This window comes from Epinephelus lanceolatus, chromosome 19 (genome assembly GCF_041903045.1).
Source record: "Epinephelus lanceolatus isolate andai-2023 chromosome 19, ASM4190304v1, whole genome shotgun sequence".
Lineage (NCBI taxonomy): Eukaryota > Metazoa > Chordata > Actinopteri > Perciformes > Serranidae > Epinephelus > Epinephelus lanceolatus.
In genome coordinates, this window is record NC_135752.1 from 19,214,851 (window position 1) to 19,233,910 (window position 19,060).

General features: G+C 40.7%; 1 protein-coding gene across 2 annotated transcripts in view; it reads right to left on the minus strand.

Annotated features, from left to right (window-relative positions):
- The window catches only part of abl1 (c-abl oncogene 1, non-receptor tyrosine kinase), a 37,057-nt gene that overhangs the window by 1,849 nt on the left and 16,148 nt on the right, over positions 1–19,060 (minus strand). Inside the window, exons 1-10 of one of the 2 annotated variants that reach the window (XM_033647179.2) lie at positions 15,470–16,023; positions 8,271–8,435; positions 7,063–7,358; positions 2,955–3,227; positions 2,607–2,691; positions 1,742–1,919; positions 959–1,143; positions 591–743; positions 398–487; positions 134–262 (exon numbers count right to left, since the gene is read on the minus strand). In XM_033647179.2, the coding sequence (XP_033503070.1) occupies positions 134–262; positions 398–487; positions 591–743; positions 959–1,143; positions 1,742–1,919; positions 2,607–2,691; positions 2,955–3,227; positions 7,063–7,358; positions 8,271–8,435; positions 15,470–15,554 (1,639 nt within the window). In that variant the 5' untranslated portion in view covers positions 15,555–16,023. Of the gene's footprint in view, positions 1–133; positions 263–397; positions 488–590; positions 744–958; positions 1,144–1,741; positions 1,920–2,606; positions 2,692–2,954; positions 3,228–7,062; positions 7,359–8,270; positions 8,436–15,469; positions 16,024–19,060 lie in introns of those variants that run through there. The other variant, XM_033647177.2, reaches the window with a different exon arrangement.

Below are 19,060 nucleotides of genomic sequence, written 5' to 3' on the forward strand. Positions count from 1 at the left end.
ACATGAGTGATAAAGAAGAATAACCAATTTTTGAACCACAATTACAAAATACTTTGAAAGATGGGAAAAATTATTTACTATTTTACAACAAGTTGTAGCAACTCACGCAGGAGTGTGTGTGAGTGCGTCTCACCTGGACTATCTCCATCCCGGTTGTCCATGTTTTTGCGGAGAGTTCTGGTCTTGGTGGGCAGCTCTGGAGCCTGCTGGATGGGGCCTAATGTTGTCTTCTTCTCTTTCTTGCCCAGCTCCTTTTCCACCTCTAACAATAAAGACAGTCAAGATTTAAGAGTCTTACCACCAACTCTGACAGAACCATTACATGGATATCTGTGGATATTAGAAAATAACAGCAACGAATCGAGGTGCTGTGGGTATCAAAGAAAGCAGTACTGACCATCAGAGATGCTGGACTCCTGGAACATGGTCTCAAAGGCTTGGTGTGTTTCAGCAAAAGATGGACGCTCTGAGGGGTTCCACCTCCAACCTGACAGAAAGACAAAAAAATATAAAAATCAACAATTAAAAGTCCTTCCAATAGAATAGAGTGCTTCTAATCATGGTCTGCATAGATGAGTTTTGCTACTCACAGTCCCTCATGAGCTCATAGACCTTCTCGGGGCAGCCCTCCGGTCGGTCCATACGATAGTCTTTCTCCAGCAGCTCGTACACTTGGGACAGGTCGATGCCGGGGTAAGGAGACATGCCGTAGGTAGCGATCTCCCACAGCAGCACACCAAATGCTGCAGATATAGGCACAGGACAGCTAGCTGTGTTATTCATACAACAATAAACAACTGAAACATGTCCAATGACTGGAACGTAAAGTCATGGTGGGACTATGTGAAATATTATAATTAGTAAAATCGTTTCCCCTTGTTGAATAAAGAACCTGAAAGAAATTAGCTATTCAAGCAGGAACATCAGGAACACATTTCAGCGATGAGATCAAACTTACCCCAGACATCAGACTTAATAGAGAACTTGTTGTAGGCCAGACTCTCTGGAGCGGTCCACTTGATGGGGAACTTGGCCCCAGCGTGAGCTGTGTAGGTGTCTCCAGTCATTAGCCTGCTCAGGCCGAAATCTGCAACCTTTACCAGGTGGTTCTCCCCGACCAGACAGTTACGTGCAGCTAAGTCCCTGCAGGAGAGAATACAGAGAGGAGAATGAGTGGTGAACAGAGGCCATGAGGGAATCCTGACTTTCTAAAATCAGAAACAGACTATAAACTACTCCAAAAATAAAAAGGCATAAACGTATCTGAGAAGAAATAAGAAAAAATCAATGGTATGTCTTGTTACAACATCCACTGTAATGTTGCAACTCTACAGATGTTTTGTGTGGAGCAGAGTCACAAGCAGAGTCTTGTCAGGTTTAAAAATTAAAATGCAGTTTGGCAAATACCGAAGACATAAATCATCTCATCCCTTCAGAAGGACCTCATTAAACGTGCCAGAATAAACGAGCTATGTAACATGGACTTGTCTGTGATGCAAGTCTGTCCTCCTAAGAGAGCAGATGAGAACAGAGCAGCTCAGGAATGGGGACAAAAGAGAAAATGAGGACAAAGATAATGTTTTCTTTAGTATTCTTGCAGCTCTGACTCAGACCACAGCACTGTAGATAGGCTGTCGCGCCTTTTACAATGAAAACTGAAATCAGTTATCTCAGATTCAATACTGTCCAACCTCTTTGATTAAATATAGACTTGAAAAAGTAAGAGTGAGATCTACACTACCTGTGTATAAAGTTTTTTTTCTCCAGGTACTCCATGGCAGAGGAGATCTGTGTGGCCATGTGGAGCAGCACCACTGCATTAACCTCCTCTCTGTTGCACTCCCTCAGGTAGTCGAGCAGGTTACCATGGGTCATGAACTCTGTGATAATGTAGAATGGTGGCTCCCGTGTGCACACTCCTGCCGAGGAAACAGTTTAGAAAAAAAATGTATTAATATCCCCTTTAAAATGAGTTGCTAGTTGTTATAGTTATGTGTTTATTTTTACTGCATTTTTAATTTTTGTTTTTAATCCAGTTTAGTCACTGTTTCCAGAGTGGGTTTGCTGGTTTCAGTTTAGTTTTTATTTTACAAAAATGTTCGTTTAAGTGTAGTTTTTATTAGTTTCAGTATTAGTTTTAGTTTCTTTTTATTATTATTATAAACATGGACAGTATTTAGAGGCATGATTTAGGAGTTTCAGAATATGTATTACATTACAAACAACACTTTGTGATGGCTCAAAATCAAGAAGACATTCCAGTCTTAATAAACATGCACTACTGCCTCCTGACGTTTGACCAAACTGACTAAGGCTAAAACTTTTATTTAAGTTGACTAAAACGTTTTTTCACACCTCGTTTTAATTTTTAGTTTAGTTTTAGTTAACAATAATAACTGTAGTTTGAGTGTTACTTTCATTAACTTTTAGGCAGGAGGAATCTTGAAAATACATCTGCTGCACTGGACAATAAAATGTTTAACATGCAAACATGAGTACCTCCGCAAAAGACTCCGGTTAATAGTTCATCTGAGCCAAAAGAAATCTATTCAAATGCATAACTTATACAATAGTATGATATAATATGCTTTTGAAAGTTTGCATACCTAACAGTTGTACCAGGTTGGGGTGTTTGATTTCTTTCATCACAGCGGCCTCCTTGAGAAACTCTTCCACCTCCATCGTATCCTCCTGGACAGTTATGAGCAAAAAAGTGAGCAAAGCCCTGGACTGGCTGCAGTTGCATCCACACGCCACCAGATGGTGGCATTATTCAGCCAAATTGCATATTTATAACTGACCATGTTAATATGTTGTGGTATTAAGTATCAAAATGTTTCCTCTTGACTTAATGCATATAGACATAAGCCCTTTCCTCATCATGTCAAATGTATGAGCTTATAAATCCAATCTGGTCTCACACAGACCTCTCCTTGTCCCACTTTCTTTCTTACCTTTAGTGTCTTGACAGCCACAGTGAGGTTGTACTTCTTCCAAACACCCTCGTACACTTCCCCGTATTGGCCCCCTCCCAGCTTGTGTTTCATGGTTATGTCAGTGCGCTCCATCTCCCACTTGTCATAGTTGGGAGAAACTCCGTAGATGGTGGGCTTGTTGCGTTTCGGCGCCGGGTAGTGCAGCGTGGTGATGAGGCCGTCGGCCACCGTGGAGTGGTGGTGCACCAGCTCCGCCAGTGTGTTGAAACGGCTTTCCGACGAGACGTACAGCTGGAGGAGAAAGAGATTCTACATTTGAGTAGATGTACATGAGAGGTCAGTTCAGTTTAGGACAGACAGAATTTCTTGCAACTAAGTGTGATGATAATGCTACTTCCTAAACCGAATGTCTATAAATTATTTTCAGTTGGGAGGAAAATTTTAAATTCTGCAATTAGACAGGTTAAAGGACGGTCAAAACAAATGTACATACGGCATCAATATGCATTAGGCATCGGCTAATACAGTAAATAAAGTTACTACATCATCTTCATTATTCCAAAGTAAAACTTAGACTCTATTTGTGACCTCCTTCCTGCTACTCTTGTACACAAGTTCTGCTTCTGTCCTGAATTATCTAACTATTGGAAATCTATTTTCCAAACTCTGTGCCATGTTTTTGGGCAGGTGATGGGGCCTGATCCTTTGATGGCTGTATTTGGCATCTCGGGAGAGGATAGTCCTCTTAAAGGAGCAAATTACAAGATTGCATCTTTTATGATGGCATTAGCACACAGGTTAGTTGGAATAACCCAAAAACCCACTTAGGTTTTATGGTTAAGAGATGTCATACAACACCTAAAACTCGTATATTTTGTGGTTTTGCTGACAAAGTTGAGAAAATTTGGCGTCCCTTTCTGTACTTATCTCCTCACATGTAGCTTGCAGACCTAAGGTCATTGTCATTATGGAAATGTATTATATTAGGATAAACCATTTTAGATGCATCATCTCCTTTTTGAGGGGGACTCAAAATACACATTCATAGAACAAATGGAAAACAGAACAGTACAGAACACACTGTTATAGGACTTAACAATGAATAAAACAAATATTAATACAACAAACTAATGAAAAGATAATGACTAGGAGGGAAAAAAGGAGTACAACTTTAGAATAAACACAATTAAAAGAACGATGATCAATCTCTAAACAGCATTATTGAAACTACTGGCAAACTGTTTTAAGATGAGAATACAAAACATTTTTATATATGTGAAATGATGACAGAGAACAACATTTAAAGGTAAATTAATCCAATCATTTTTGGACACGTCGCATCATGAAATCACAAAAATGTGATTTGCAATGAACTTATTTGGTAAACTAAAAACCAGTGAACAATTTTTAAAAAAGGATGGAAAATAGAAAAGAGTGCACCACAGCTGTTAGGATTTTAAATAAACAAATGTTACCAAATGTTTTCATTACATGATGACTTCTTGTGTAAAAATGCATTAAAAAGTTAATGCTGACACTCCATGTCTGGAAACAATAAGTGATATTAGGGAAACATATCAGACCAAAAATAACTGGCAGTGTGCCAGTAATACAGCATGAAATAATCTACGAAGTCTTAACAAAATGACACTAAAACATTTTCTTAATAAAGAACCCTGGGTCTCGGTCTCAGCCCATTCAGAGCTCACAAGGCATTAGTCAGGAAGCTAGTGGAGGGAAGGATATTGGTCAGGGCTCAGTGGACACAGTCTTTTCCATTGTCCAAGTCTTACATAACCCTGAAAATGATTTGCTCTACAATCTGCACTGTGCATTTCTTTACTGGTGAACGGGCTCTTTGAGGAAGCTGAAGGCATGCGGGGGGAAACTGGAAAAAGTGCAGTGAAAAGACCTTTAAAATCTAAAGAGGATTTAATGGTCAGTTGGCCGCTCTCCTGGCTTAAACCTTGACCATTTACTAAATTACGGGGGGAAAAAATCAGTTTGACTAACGTAAAAACCTAAGTTATTCGGAGCGCTGTTAATCACAGAGTCAGAGTGAAACAAAGCTGCAGCTCGGGGGAGTGCTGAGGTAATCTCAAATTATTGGAGAAGTCATACCAGACTCTTGAGTTGTAGCTCAGTGGGAGGATGGAAAACAATATGAGATGGGGAACTGTGTGTGTGTGTGCGTGCGTGTTCGCCCATTTGTTTCGTGTGTGTGTGTGTGCATACTTGGCTGCATCTGTCTGTGCTAATGCATGTCTTAGCATGGGCGTCAGTGTCTGGCCGGCCTTGCGTCTGCTGGCCATTATGAGCAGCACAGTGGTGGTTAGAGGCATTCTTGTCATAGCTAGAGTTCCTCGAGCTAGCTCACCTCACTGCATCACAGACAGGAGGGTGACACAGCCAAAATGGCAGCGGCTTCTCGATTGACATAGCAATTTGGGGGAATCCCGCGGAAGACATTCAGCCGTGCATACAAATATGGCATACACTTATGGTATATGGACGTGCACTTGTATGGAGCCTTTCTGGTCTGGTTTAGTCTTCCGACCCATCAAAGTGCTCTTATACCACCAGTCACATTCACCCATTCACACACATGTTCATACACTGGTGGCCAAGGCGACCATACAAGCTGCCACTTGCTAGTCAGTTTAACATTCACACACACACACACACACCAATGGCACAGCATCGGGAGCAATTTGGGTTCAGTATCTTGCCTAAGAGTACTTTGACATGCAGGCTGGAGGAAAAGGGGATAGCACCAACACTCTTCCGATTACTGGATGACCTATCATATTGTCGGACCTATCATGATGACCCCATCAGGATGCACCTTATTTAAAAGCTCTCACTGTAACCGTGTGCTCCACGTACCCTGACTTCTTTGTCCAACCTGAGTCTTAAGCTCTTCACATTTATGACTTCAAGCAATATATTATGCAAAACCTCATAACATTTTTGTAGCATTTTAGAGACACTAAAATAATAAAAATTTCCATCTTAAGTTCCGTCTTCGCATTGGAAGTATCAGAACGATGGAAACCTGTTCCCTCGCCAACGCTGAGAGAGAACAGAATAATGCGCTGATTTGTTTTTTCAGATATTAGTGTTACTTTGTGAGTCTGTGTGATGCAGTTATATATTTCTATTTCTCAATATACGATACTCCTTGGTCACTGCAGCTGAGTATTATGTTTACTTTATATAAGTCCTTACATCTGAACAACAGCTGATATAGAACACTGCGGTCCTGCCATGTGCTGTTAGTAATAAACAAGTAATCAACTACAAACCACATCTAAAGAGGAAGCACAGTCCTAAGATTAGATCATAACATACTATATGTAACAGCCTAATGAACCTTAATGGGAAATCATAATGTGTTTTCTTATTTTCTGTCATATACATAATGTTACAATGCCAAATTTTCATCAAATAACGAGGTAAACGTATGTAAAAGTAATCCCCCTGACAAAAACCTAGGGCTTTAGACAGTTCTGAATACTCTGCTTTCAACATTTTTTCTACTTTGGCTGCAAACTGATGTCAGATAGATGGTCATCTGCTCCAGAAATGCTACTGCAAATGTCTACATTATGTAGCTTTCACTGCTACATGTAGCTACATGCTAACGTCAGTGCCTTTGTTGTTAATTTCTCGCTGATTTCTGATTATATTCCTGCTGGAACATGTACGGTTAGGTTCTGAAGCTTTTATTGGTGATTTTTTACGTTAAAACTTGCTGTTATTCTCCATTACAGTCATTCCTGGCAGGAAAGACAGCGCAAAAGATGCTGAAATGCGGAAAACCCGGAAACCCTGGCCAATCAGAGCAGACTGGGATTTTTTGGCAGGGGGGCTGGAAGAGACAGGCACTAAAACTGAGCCTTCTTGCATACAGGTGTTCCAGCACAGACGGTATGGGAAGTTAAAGTGTTTCTGAACATTAAAGCATGGAAACATGTATTTTGAGTATGAACCTGAAAATGAGCATAACAGGTTTAAGGTATTTTTTCAGCTGTCAACATACAGTAATTACACCTTTATTATTAAGTAGACAGACGACATTCTTGGTGTGTGTATACAGTATGTGTTTATGTTTCCTGATGCCTACCTTGCCGTCAGATGCAGTGTTAATCCTGTAATGGTAGACTCTCCCCTCGTACCGCAGAGAAATGGACCTCTGGCCGGGGCTACTCTCACTCTCGCGCACCAGGAAGCTTCCGTTGATGCCCGAGCTGAGCAGGTACTCTGCAGCGTTGCGTGACACAGGTCCATGGTACCAGCTGTGCTTCTCCAGGCTGTTGACTGGGGTGATGTAGTTGGACGGCACCCAACCCTGGCCATTCTTGGTCTGTGCCTCACACCACTCGCCGTTGTGGTTGTAACCCAGCACTCGCAGCTTCTCTCCTAGTCAACGTGTGAGATTCAAAAATGTAAAAACTACCCAGGAAGTACCTTGTTGGCTGCATAGCCATACTTTAATGTTATCGTTATTGGTTACAGCTCATTCCTGTTATCCTGGAAGGAGCATTTTCATTTTCTGCCATATTCTTTGCATGAACAAGAGACTACAATGACAACACTAAACTAGAACTGAACTCAGCATGTTTTAAGTCAGACATGCTGGAATTCACTGTATCTGATGTCATGTTTCCTCACATCAGAAACCCTAGCAGGGGATTTTTCTTTTCCACCAGTCATTTGGTGACCTAGAGTGAAGAAATGCACTCACTTCTTTAGTATCAATTGGATTAAACAAAAAAACCCCAAACTTTTAATTACACATTAAATCCTACAAATTGCCAGATTCTGATGACCAAACTTCAAATTAGTCCTTTATCTGACAATATAGACCAAAAGTGAAATAAAAATCATATGCAACAGCTTGTATTTGAATCAAGTGGAAAGTATTGTTGTTACAGAACATTTTCCTGTTTTTTCCGGTGCATATGTTCTCTCCTTCCTTCCTCCGCTTGTCTGTATGATCCGTCGGTGGTATTGTTTTACAGTCAATTCACAGGAAAAAAAAACACGCATGAGACCATCCTCAGGAAGTGAGAGTCAGACGGGGATGAAGACAGAGAGGGAAGGAGACGGGAAGTAAATAAGCAGATCCCCAGTTAGATTCATGACCTAACTCATATCCAGTCACTTTGCATTTCACCTCCATCATTCAAAATTCATTGGTATTTCTGTCATATTGACTCAACCATACCTGTAACCCCTGTATCAAAATGGTCTGAATCATTCCTATCTGAACACAAACTACTCTATTTAAAATTATGAGAATAAATGGCCTTATGCTTCTCTTTTACTTACCCTTAGTAATGCTGAGTGTGTTGTCACCACTGGCCACGAAGTCATATAGTGCGACAAACAGGTTGGGGTCATTCTCGCTGGGTCCGGCCAACAGGTTCTCTTTGGAGTTCCAGCGGGCGGCTTCTGTCAGACCCTGACTCTCAAAGTCTGGTCTCTGGAGAGCTTCTGGGAAAAAAAAGAAAGGAGAACACATGCTAAAATATGAGGGAAAACATCAAACAATGCATCGCTGAGAGAGGCCTGAGAGAGATCTGTAGGCGTGTGTTCGGTATGCAGCGAGACTGTGAAGCAGTTTTCCCATGATTCAGCAACAGTGTCAACTATTGCTTCTCCATGTGTCATTTAAATTCTTCTGCATCCCCTTTGACTAGGCCTCGCTCCAACAAGCAGGTCATCAGTTGCGGTCCCAACGTGGAATTAGAGTAATAAACCTGATCATGTGACCCACTGTGTCCCCGTTGTTTTTAGAACTTTTCATTTCCTGGATTATCCCTGCTTTGTTTTCATTTTCTTGAATACCGAGACAACTACCGCACATCAGACCGTGAGAATGTGTCCCAGCATGAATCTTCACTGTGACTGTAAAATGGATGTGCTTGCACTCACAGGTAATGAGCCTGGGTTCACAGCGCTTCAACTTACAGTTATGTTAATTACAGACACAGCGGGAATTATAGCAATTTTAGAGCAGTAAAACTGATGGCTAAATTACAAAATGTGGAAAATGGAAAGAATGAGGGGAAAAGAAGAAAATGGTGTTTAAGAGGGAAGAGAAAGAAACAGAAGAGCGACGTTAGGAGAGAACTTTTAACTGCAGTTTGGCCTAAACGTGAGCTTGATTGTTCGGTCTGCTCAGCTGTTGTCACACATGTTTCAGAGGCATCTTACATTTCTCACCCCCCCCCCTCCCCCCCCCCCCAGCTCACAAACACCCACATCCTTCCAACAGAGACAACAGGCTACAGCTGCACCCTGTTTTCACCTTCCAGTATGGATTTCAGACTAAGGAAGATGTGAGGGGGAAATATTTTAAATCGATTCGTAAAAAAATAGCAATAGTATGAACGAACCAAACCCTCAAAAACTGATGAAAACAGACTGAATCTAAACTTACACTTCCAATTCTCCACAATCACAGCGTGACTGGAAAAAACAGTGTCTAACTATTGACGTGTGACAAACTTAAGTAAAACTGGCCAAGCAGAGAAAAGCATTAAAAATTGAACTGTAAAATAGCTTTGGGCCTCTACATTATTTTCTTCGCTTTGTTTTTCCAGAGTCTAGGGATTTGGTAACTGACTTCTAAATATGTTTATTTGGTAATCCAGCAATTACGCCCTTCTACAACTGTAAAATTAAACACTTAAGGTAATGAAACACAATCCAAAAGCTATTATTTTTCTTCCTGCAAAAATGACAAATGAAATTAAACATATTTGCAGCTGGAAATCATGACATCACTTCTCACACACCCTGATATAAATATCAAACTAATATACTTTCTTAAACTCGAACAAATAGACTGGACCTATGAATAGAACAATGGTCTGAGGGCGAAGTTTAGCTCCAGGGGACAAACTGTAGTTGTCATGAGAAAATACCACTACAAGTTTGCCAGCATGTCTGAAATGCTGGTCACCGCCTGATAAAACACAAAACCAGCTGTCAATGACAGTTTTTAAATAAAGCATGATATCATAGCTCTTGTACCGCAGGCAGGAAAATTGTGGCCAACCTGAAGCATTTCGAACTTGCATACACACACACACACACACACACACACACACACACACACACACACACACAACGATGGAACAGTTATCCATTACGTCATCTCTGTCAACTGAAAATCATATATCTTTAAGTTGTTATTTATCATTTTGTTCCCTCTACCCTTTAATCTTAAAAACTCATCAAAAAGCTATTGAATTCACCTGATCGTGTCTTAGATGCAGGTCACTGTCGAGGCTGTTTTTCCTGAAAATGTGACAGTTTGGAGATACAAGCTCTTCATCATATGGTGGAAAGAACTGGAGCTAAACCAAGTCCCCCAGCTGCATAATGCAGCAAATTACGACTTGCTCACCACATTTATTGCATAAGTGGATGTTAGCTGAGAAAAATTCCACAGATCTAGTCTGTTTCTGCAAAAATACATAACTAAATCAGGAGTGAGATCACCTGATGTGTCTTTTGCAGACATGCTTGCAGAAGGAGTGGTCAGATCTGTCTGGTCTGAAGGAGACCAAGGTATGAAAACAACCAAAAGCATCCAGAACCTGTATAGTGTACCACAACTGTGATTTATTCACAACATAATGATTGTTGGAGAAAAGGAGAATGTGCATGAAGTGATCGAGGCACAGCTGGATTTGGTGGAAACTCAGCAGAGAGCTGATTGAGCATGCAGCAAATGGGTGTCAAAATGGAGTAGCAAGCAACTATGGATATACTCAGGACAGTAAGAAAGATGTCTTAGATGATTTGAACGGTCTGGATGGTTCATAGTGTCGCGTAACATAGCCGCAGATCAGAAATGTATTTTGGCCCTCAACCATTCAGTGCTTTATAAAGCAGCAAATCAATTCAAACAAAAAAGATGCCAGTGTAAAGATCTGAGAACTGGAGTGATGTTATCCACACTCTTGGTCTTGATGCTCCTGAATGATTGAGTCCAGAGCCTTCCCTGTACTGTGTGTGAGCTCCGTCACATGCTGAGAGAGTTCATAGTTATCCAGAACACAATACATTTATTTAGTGCTGCTGTCCTAGAAGTTATCAACATCAAACTTAAAATCATAATATATAACAGAAGATAGACAGCTGTTCAGCAAAGTTAGCAAACTAGAATTGGTTCATTCTTTAGTCAAAGTGGAAGTTTGTGCCAAATCTGAAGAAATTCCCTAAAGGCTTTCCCGAGATATCGCGTTCACCAGAACAGGACAGATGCACAGACAACCAGGAAACATAATGTCTCCGACAATGGCTATCCCTGGCGCTGAGGCATAAAAAGTTCATCTCTTCTTAGGCAGCCTGAAGAGGTTTAAAAATGCAGCTCAACAAAGGGAATTCAATTGAAAAGCAGCATTTTCAAAACAAGCATGAAGCACCTCCTTTCTTATGCACTCCAGCTTTGCTCACAAAAGTTAGGAGAAGTTGGGAGGGTTTGTTATCTTGGTTTAGCCAAACTACAACATAAAATCAAGAATGTGTTTCATAATAAAATCATCAACTAAAAATGATTTGCTTGCCACAGACCTGCACATTAAGTCTATTAAAATCATTCTTTGCCAATTAAATGTTTTTGGTGACAGGGTTGAAGACAGACTTTGGGTGACTTGGAATTGATATTAAATTTGATACATCTAGTTGAGTACAACTTGTTCATTCTACTCCTTATCAAAACAACAATATGAACATGAAGTCCTGGAGAAGATTCTGCTTCTGGGCGCTGGTGTACAACCCCAAGTGTGTTTGTGTGATGAAGGAGCTTTACAGTCACATATAGAGAAGATATCCCTTGCGGGTCCTCAAAGAAAGAGATAAACAAAGGCTTTGTAGCACGCAAGACCAAATGTAGTATAACCCTAAGAAAGTAAAACACACCATATGCTGCACAGTCAGTCACGACATTGTTGACAAGTTGAAGACATCAGTGTATCAGGAGGCAGACGGAAGACTTTCACACAACCTTTCCTGCCAAGTTAGGCTCACCAGTCTCAACACAGTGAGACAATCAAAGCCAAATGTGGTGCTTCTTTTAGGCCTAATCACAAATCTGCTATTTTTCCTGTGAGAGCATGTCAGATTCAATTTCATCTGGAGCATGCTGCCTGGCTCATACTCTCATATAAACATGAACCAAATATATATGAGTTCCATGCTAGTATTATCAATGCATGGATGTTACTGTCTCATGTCAAAAAAATCTGAACTGCGGTTTTAAGACTACAAAAGAATCAAACACAAGTATTTTGGTGAAGACCGGCTAAATTAGCAAAATAAGATGAACTTGTCAAACATTTTTCAAATGCCAGTAAACTAAGTTATTGCTGGCTAGTCATTGATACCAGTCATCACTGTACAGTAATGAAAAAGAACCAAAAACGTAATGCTTTCTTGAGGGACCGTTTGGTTTGTTTTTTGGTTTGGTCTAGCTTTATTTTTGCATGAGGCACGAAGATATTTGCATCCTTGCCAGCTGGGGGAAGCACCCTTGATTGTTACTCCAAAATGCAACAGGTCTGCCTGTTTTCAAAAGAGGAATCCATCTATAAGCACAAGTCAATCAGTATACTGGTTCTCTGACACAATTTTAACAAAGTATTTGCATTTCTACTGTGTTGGATTGCATCATACAAGTGATTAGGATGTTCCCAAATCTATATTTTTCAGTATATATCAAAAACCAGCAGCCAAAGATTTGTCTTTTACTTTATCTTTTGGGTAAACAAACAAGAATGTCATGTTCCCAGTGATTATTGTAGATAAAAAGCACAAACACTATGATTGAAGTGAGAAAGACGGCTGTGTTTTATCAAATTTGGGCTTAGGGTTAGGCCAGAGATCAAGCAGGATAGAAAAAGAGTTCCACTAGGCAAGAGCAGACCTGAGTGCCAACAAGACATACCATAAGTCCAGAGTTTGGCCTGGTCATAAAGTGTGTGGGCAGCGCATTTTAAGCAACCCGTGCCACACATGTCCACTTTACGGGCCACAAATACCACAGCTCTTTGTGAAAGGGCGACAGCATACTGACACATGGACCGTGACAACACAAGCTCAAAGAGAGGAGAAAATAGAAGACATATGAAAAAGGAAACTCAGGACGCGAGTGAGAAACAAACAGAAAAAAAAGGCCCGTTATCAGAGTCATGCAGTGGGAGGAATTGCAGCATGTCCTGGCTGCATCACTGAGATGACACTCAAAATGATTAAATATGTGTGGAACTTGTAAAGCATTCAGAGCTATGACTACACTGCTATGAGCAAGAGGAATGCGCCCAAACTCACATACTGATGCAAGACAGAAATTTATTGAAAAAAGAAAAACAGACCACTTAAAATGAAATAAAAACATTATGTCTGGTTCTACTTGGTGCCGGTGACCACGAAGCCCTCTAGCATCTCAAATAAGCTGCCTTATGCTTTGGATGAAAATTAAACTAACTAGCAAATGAAAGAAACCAGCAGCAGTCTGAGTACAAATCTAAAGACGTTTTAATACCATGTTTTCCTTCCCGATACAGATACCCATACTTAAGCTCCCATATTGGCCAATACGAGTACCAATCCAATGCCATTGTGTACAAAAAAAAAAAAAAACATAACAAAAAATTAATAGCTGTATGCTACTGGCCCATTTGCCATGTCACAAAGCAAAATAAAATGATATATTTTACCTTCTGCACCGATCTACTCATATTTAGATGGATTGAAAGTCATGTTATTCCATTGCACATGTTCTATGGGATCAGCCTGATTTGTCAACAAACTTGTCCCAATGCATCATGGGATATATCTTCCACTTAGTAGGCTTCACCCAATGGCTAACGACAACAATAATTTCTTTCAATAAGGATAGATGGATAAATAATCACTGAAAACATACACCGTTGGATTTATAATGTTTAATGTCTCTAGAAAAGAAAACACTACTGTTCCATGCTGGATTACGAAGCTCCTGAGAGGGATAGGATCGCACTGGAGCTCTCCAAGATATAGTAAATAGAGCACCTTCATGGTATTTACAAAAATGACAACCTTGGGGGTTTAAATCAAATCTATTAATCAATTACGTGGTATCAGATCAGTGCATAGGCTCACTCACTCGCTGATATCCGATCCAGCATTTTAGGCACTATCGGAGATATTTCCAATACTGGTATCGGTATTGGAATATCTCTGTCCAAAACCATGAATGTATGTGGTCCTCTTTTCCATGAAGTTGACCCAAGTTTTAACCCACATACTTCTAAAGGAATGAGAGAGGAAAAATCTCTAGCTTACATATTTCTTTTGCATCACCTGTCATCTCCTGAGTGGGAGGTTGTGGAGAGAGCAAGGGGAACAGATTCAGATCATACATCTGATATGCCTGTATCCTCTGCAGGAGATTTCATGTTAATGAGAGGATGTTGAGACCAGAGCCAGGTGGAAAAAACAGGAGATAATAAAGAAACTAAATACGTCAGAACCACCATTTTCATCATTCAGAATAACTACAAGGTGTCATAAAATATTAAAATTGCACTTTCCTGCCATTAAGCTCATGAACTATCTTCATTCTAATGATGTCAAATTGCTTACTACTTAGGAGAAAAATACAAATGAGGCCTCCACCTCTAATGAAACAGTTCAGGTCAAAAAAGTTTAATTTGGGGTGGAACATCTCAGCGTGAGGTTTGCTGTGCCTTGTACCATATGGTCTGGAAATTAGAGACTCTTTATCACTGTCATCCACTTCAGTGGGGAGCGTACCATGACTATTAACTCTATTAAATCATTTGGTTGCGCAATCTTTGGCACACACAAGACTTCACTGAGTCTTCCATTGCCAATCAATTACTGTGTTGATCGTGTACAGACTCGATGTGCCCTGGATTTCTTCAAACTCCCCTTATGTCGCCTGCATACATCATGGGCAAATCAATTACCCACTTTAAGTGTGACCAGAACTGTGTGATTAGAAGTAATGGAAAAGAAGTAATCGCTCGGCTGCACACTACAAAGAGTGAGTCAGATATATAGATCTATTATCTTTTAAAATTATTACAGAAGCAGTGAACAAGATCCAAGTCCTGGTACATAGCAGAGAACTGAAAAGGGGAGAGCAGACTGAGATTAGATCCCCTCTCCTCATAAACAAAGTTAAGCGGGACAGGACCAGGAGTCAGATTTCCTTGTATTCTCTTCTCCGTCTCTTTTTCCACTTCTTTCCTCTTCAGCTAGCCAGTGTGTCTGGCCTCCCTCACCCTCCCCTGTGCTTACTCTCTGCTCTCCCCTCCCCATTCCTCTGTTTCCACAGTGCAGAAATCATTGTTGAGCCTTTACACTGTGATACTTCATCTTTTATCCTTTTCCCTGTGTCTCTTAAGCCCCTACCTTCAGTCTCTACTTTAATTTTCCAAAGTAAACTTAAAAACTTCACAGCCTAAGTTAAAAGACAACACTACAGCCATGACAAAAAGTGTTCTTACCTTCCAAGTAACAGCTGGAGGAGGACGAGAGGCCTTTCTTAGATTTACACCCCACCAATTTCAGGCATATCTCCAACATTTTCATTTGCTTTCTTTCCCTTCCCGCTTGAAAATGTTGTTGCTTGTTTAAATCAGGCGTCTCTTGAACGTTTCCCCTCTACATGTGTCCAACAGGAGAAAAGTTCAAACACAGGAAAAAAACTGACAAAAGGAGAAGCCAAAATAGGTGATAAAATATACTGGTTTTCTTTTCCTTGGTCGTTTTCGCTGGTGTAAATCCTCTTTCCCCTCACTCCTTTCCGAAACAGAAAGGCAGAGTCTGCTGTCCGGCAAAGTCTATCAACTTTCTCTTCTGAGCGTCTCCATGTTTTTTTCCCTCTTTTGCTTTTTTGCTTTTGGTTAGCTCCACTTTTTGTGAGATACAACAACTATCCAAAAGCGCAGATTTGGTCCAAAAGCTTGCTAGACCTGTAGATGTGTCAGATGAGTGGGCAGTAGGGCAGTCTGAGTGGTGCCATTCCTCTGTCCTGTCCCCTGTGTGAGTGTGTGTGTCTGAGGCACAGGGACTACTCGTGCTACAGCTGCCAACAAAGGGCCTCTTTCAGGCTCAGCCTGCTGCACTCAATGACATCAGCTGAGCCCTCCCACCTCCAGCAGCAAACACACAATGAGAGGGAGAGACCGCCACACACACATACACACACAGGACTCACCAAGAATACAAACAACAGCACATCAGCACCCTAAATTCATGAGAACGGATGGGACAAAAGCTGCCTGATTTCAAAACTTTGAAGTTTAGGTTGAGTTCAGACCTTGAATAGCTCCTCTTCCCTTCTGTTGAAGTCATGAGATGATTACAAAAAGCTCCTCCTCCAACTTTTTAACCAACCCTCCCCCCTCTGACTGTCCCACTGCCGCTCTCTCTTCTTTTTGACCATGCTTTTTCCCTCTCATCATTCTAAAATGTTTACAGGTTGAAGACTCAGTTCTGGAAACAGGGCTGCGTTGTTTAAGACAAAGCTAAAGCTCTCAGTCAAGAACAGACAGAACAGTATAACCTTCAGCAGTCTACTCTGGACATCAAACACAACTCAAACAGGCTTATTTGCCATAGGCTATTTCAAATGGAAATAAAGTAAGCAGCACCATATTTGAATTTATTAAAATGAGAACCTTTATCTTTTGATCTTTACAAAAACATGTCTGACCATGTGATTTCAGAGAGCAGTCGTGGCTTGGCCATATCTGGAAGGAACAAATAATCCTTGGCAGAAGCCAAGCTGTCTTGCGACACAACTTTTTTTGAAATCTCTTTTCTGTCTTTTCTCTGCTGTCTCAAAGTGTTGTGATGCACAACTGACTCAGAGGTTAAGTCATACTTATGAACTAAATCGATTGCAAGTAAATCCATTGAAAAGACAGAAAATGTCTCTACAGCTGTGCCTTGAAATGCATCTGAGAATGTTGATGGCATCTGTCAAAAAAAGTCTGACTTAACTCAACAATGCACACTTCTTAGCTGAATACAGATGCACCTATTTTCCTCTAAAGGCCTAGACACACCAAACTGTCATCAAAGAACTAGCGGCGACGAAAGCCAACTGTTTCATTGCCTCACGTTGCCCGTCTCTCGGCCAAAAAGTTGCACTGACCACACCTCAAAGACTAGAGCCAACATCCAGCTTGCATGCATATTATGTGCCTGCATGAGAGGAAATAACTCTCCATACCAGAAGGTGGCGATAGTCTGTATTCGTCAATAAAAAAGGGAAGCTGGAAGACCAACAGGGTGGATTAAAGGTGCTACTTAGGCTGTTAGCACATTAACAACACCACAAATTTGTTTCAATCTCACTCCCTCTTGAATTAAGGCGTTTGTTTACTTTCCTCATTTCCATTTTTTTTCTCGTGCATTGAGGCCTATGCCGACTCAACATACGGAACTGGCCAGAAAAAGGACTGACAAGGGCCAACAAGGGCCAATGAGGGCACACCACAAAAACTAGGGACATACACTCACCGATGGCCTGATTGACACCGTACACAGTACTACACTGTCGTACGCCATTTGCAGAGGATGGGGACCATCATTACCACCCATTCAATTGACTGCAATTCAAAAGTAGCCAAGCAACACAGTGTTTTTGTTCACTTATGTTTTTGTCGGATATATTATCAAACTCTTTAATAATTCATAGCCGCAATCTACTTTTGAGCAGGATATTGTTGTGCATTTCTGTTATTTTGTCCACTCATGTTATCTGGGCTAAAAGGACTGTGTAGTCATTATGCTACAGACTGAAACCACAAAAGAGCAGCTGTAATCCACTGACTATATCTAGCAAATATTTTTCCACTGAAACGACAAACATCATTCTAGAGATAAGAAACCCAGTCAAGTGGGTGATTACATACTGGTGGGAAGCCGGCCTGATGACACCATAGCACGTAGCATGAGTGCCAAACCAGTTAACAGGCTGACCTGGTCACTGGAATTTCCAATAAGGGAGCAGAAGCCCTGACTAAAAATATGCCATTACAGGAAAATATACAATGCACAATGGCTTTAACAGCTTTTGTTTCCATCTTATAACATGAGAGCAGTGACATCTGAGTCTTAATCTATGTCTGTAGCTGACTAACAGACATTTTATGTTAACCAGAAAGCCCAGTTTGCAAATACTGCTGGGGGATAGTTTCACTGGTCAACTTGGTGAGTAATACAAGGGGAGGAAAAAGAACAATAAACAAACGTGTCTGAAGACAAAACTGATACATGTGCAACATATAAGACAATGAGAAATACGAGGAGAGGAGAATAAAAATCCCCAGATAATTACTGTTTTTGTATATCCTCAGTTCGAGATGATTCCAGTCTGCCTGCTCAATTACAGAAGGTCAGTGCCTTTTCCTATTAGCTACATGCTCAGTTCTATTTATATGGCAGGATGTAACCCCTCCATCACACAGCCAATGGATCAAAGATGTGATGCAGAACACGAACCTGGAAAAAAATCAGATGCACCCTCCATTAAGAGATTTAATAAAATCTGGGAGTCATGAATAAACTATGCAAACTGTCTACCTATAAATGGTCCTATCTGTGCTTAAATACACTATGACGCTTTTTTTTTGTTAGTTTGCTTTCTGTTTTGTTTTGTGTGCTTCTCTTTCTTTTCCTTCCACTGTTCTTTGTATTTCTGTACATGTACACCTTGTGATAATAGCTTATGTAAGTGTCTTGTCTAATAAATGGAAAAAAACCCCCCCACTAAAAATAAAGCCTTAAAAAGAATAAAGATAAGGTGATCTCTGTCAGAGGAGATGTAGCCTATTATTAACTACGTTTATGAGCAAGTTTGCTAATGGCTGGGCGTGTATCACCAAGGGTTCATTTAATATGCCTCATTATGCTTGCTTCATAGGTCACATCTGACAGTCAGAAGAGTCCTTTAATTGTGAAAAGGCGCAGGAGTTCAGAAAAGGCGCCCTCATGAAGTTGTCAGACTGTTTCCCCGACCAATGGTTAGAAGTCAAGATTTTGAACTGGGAGGAATCCAAACAACACTACACACCCACATCTTTAAG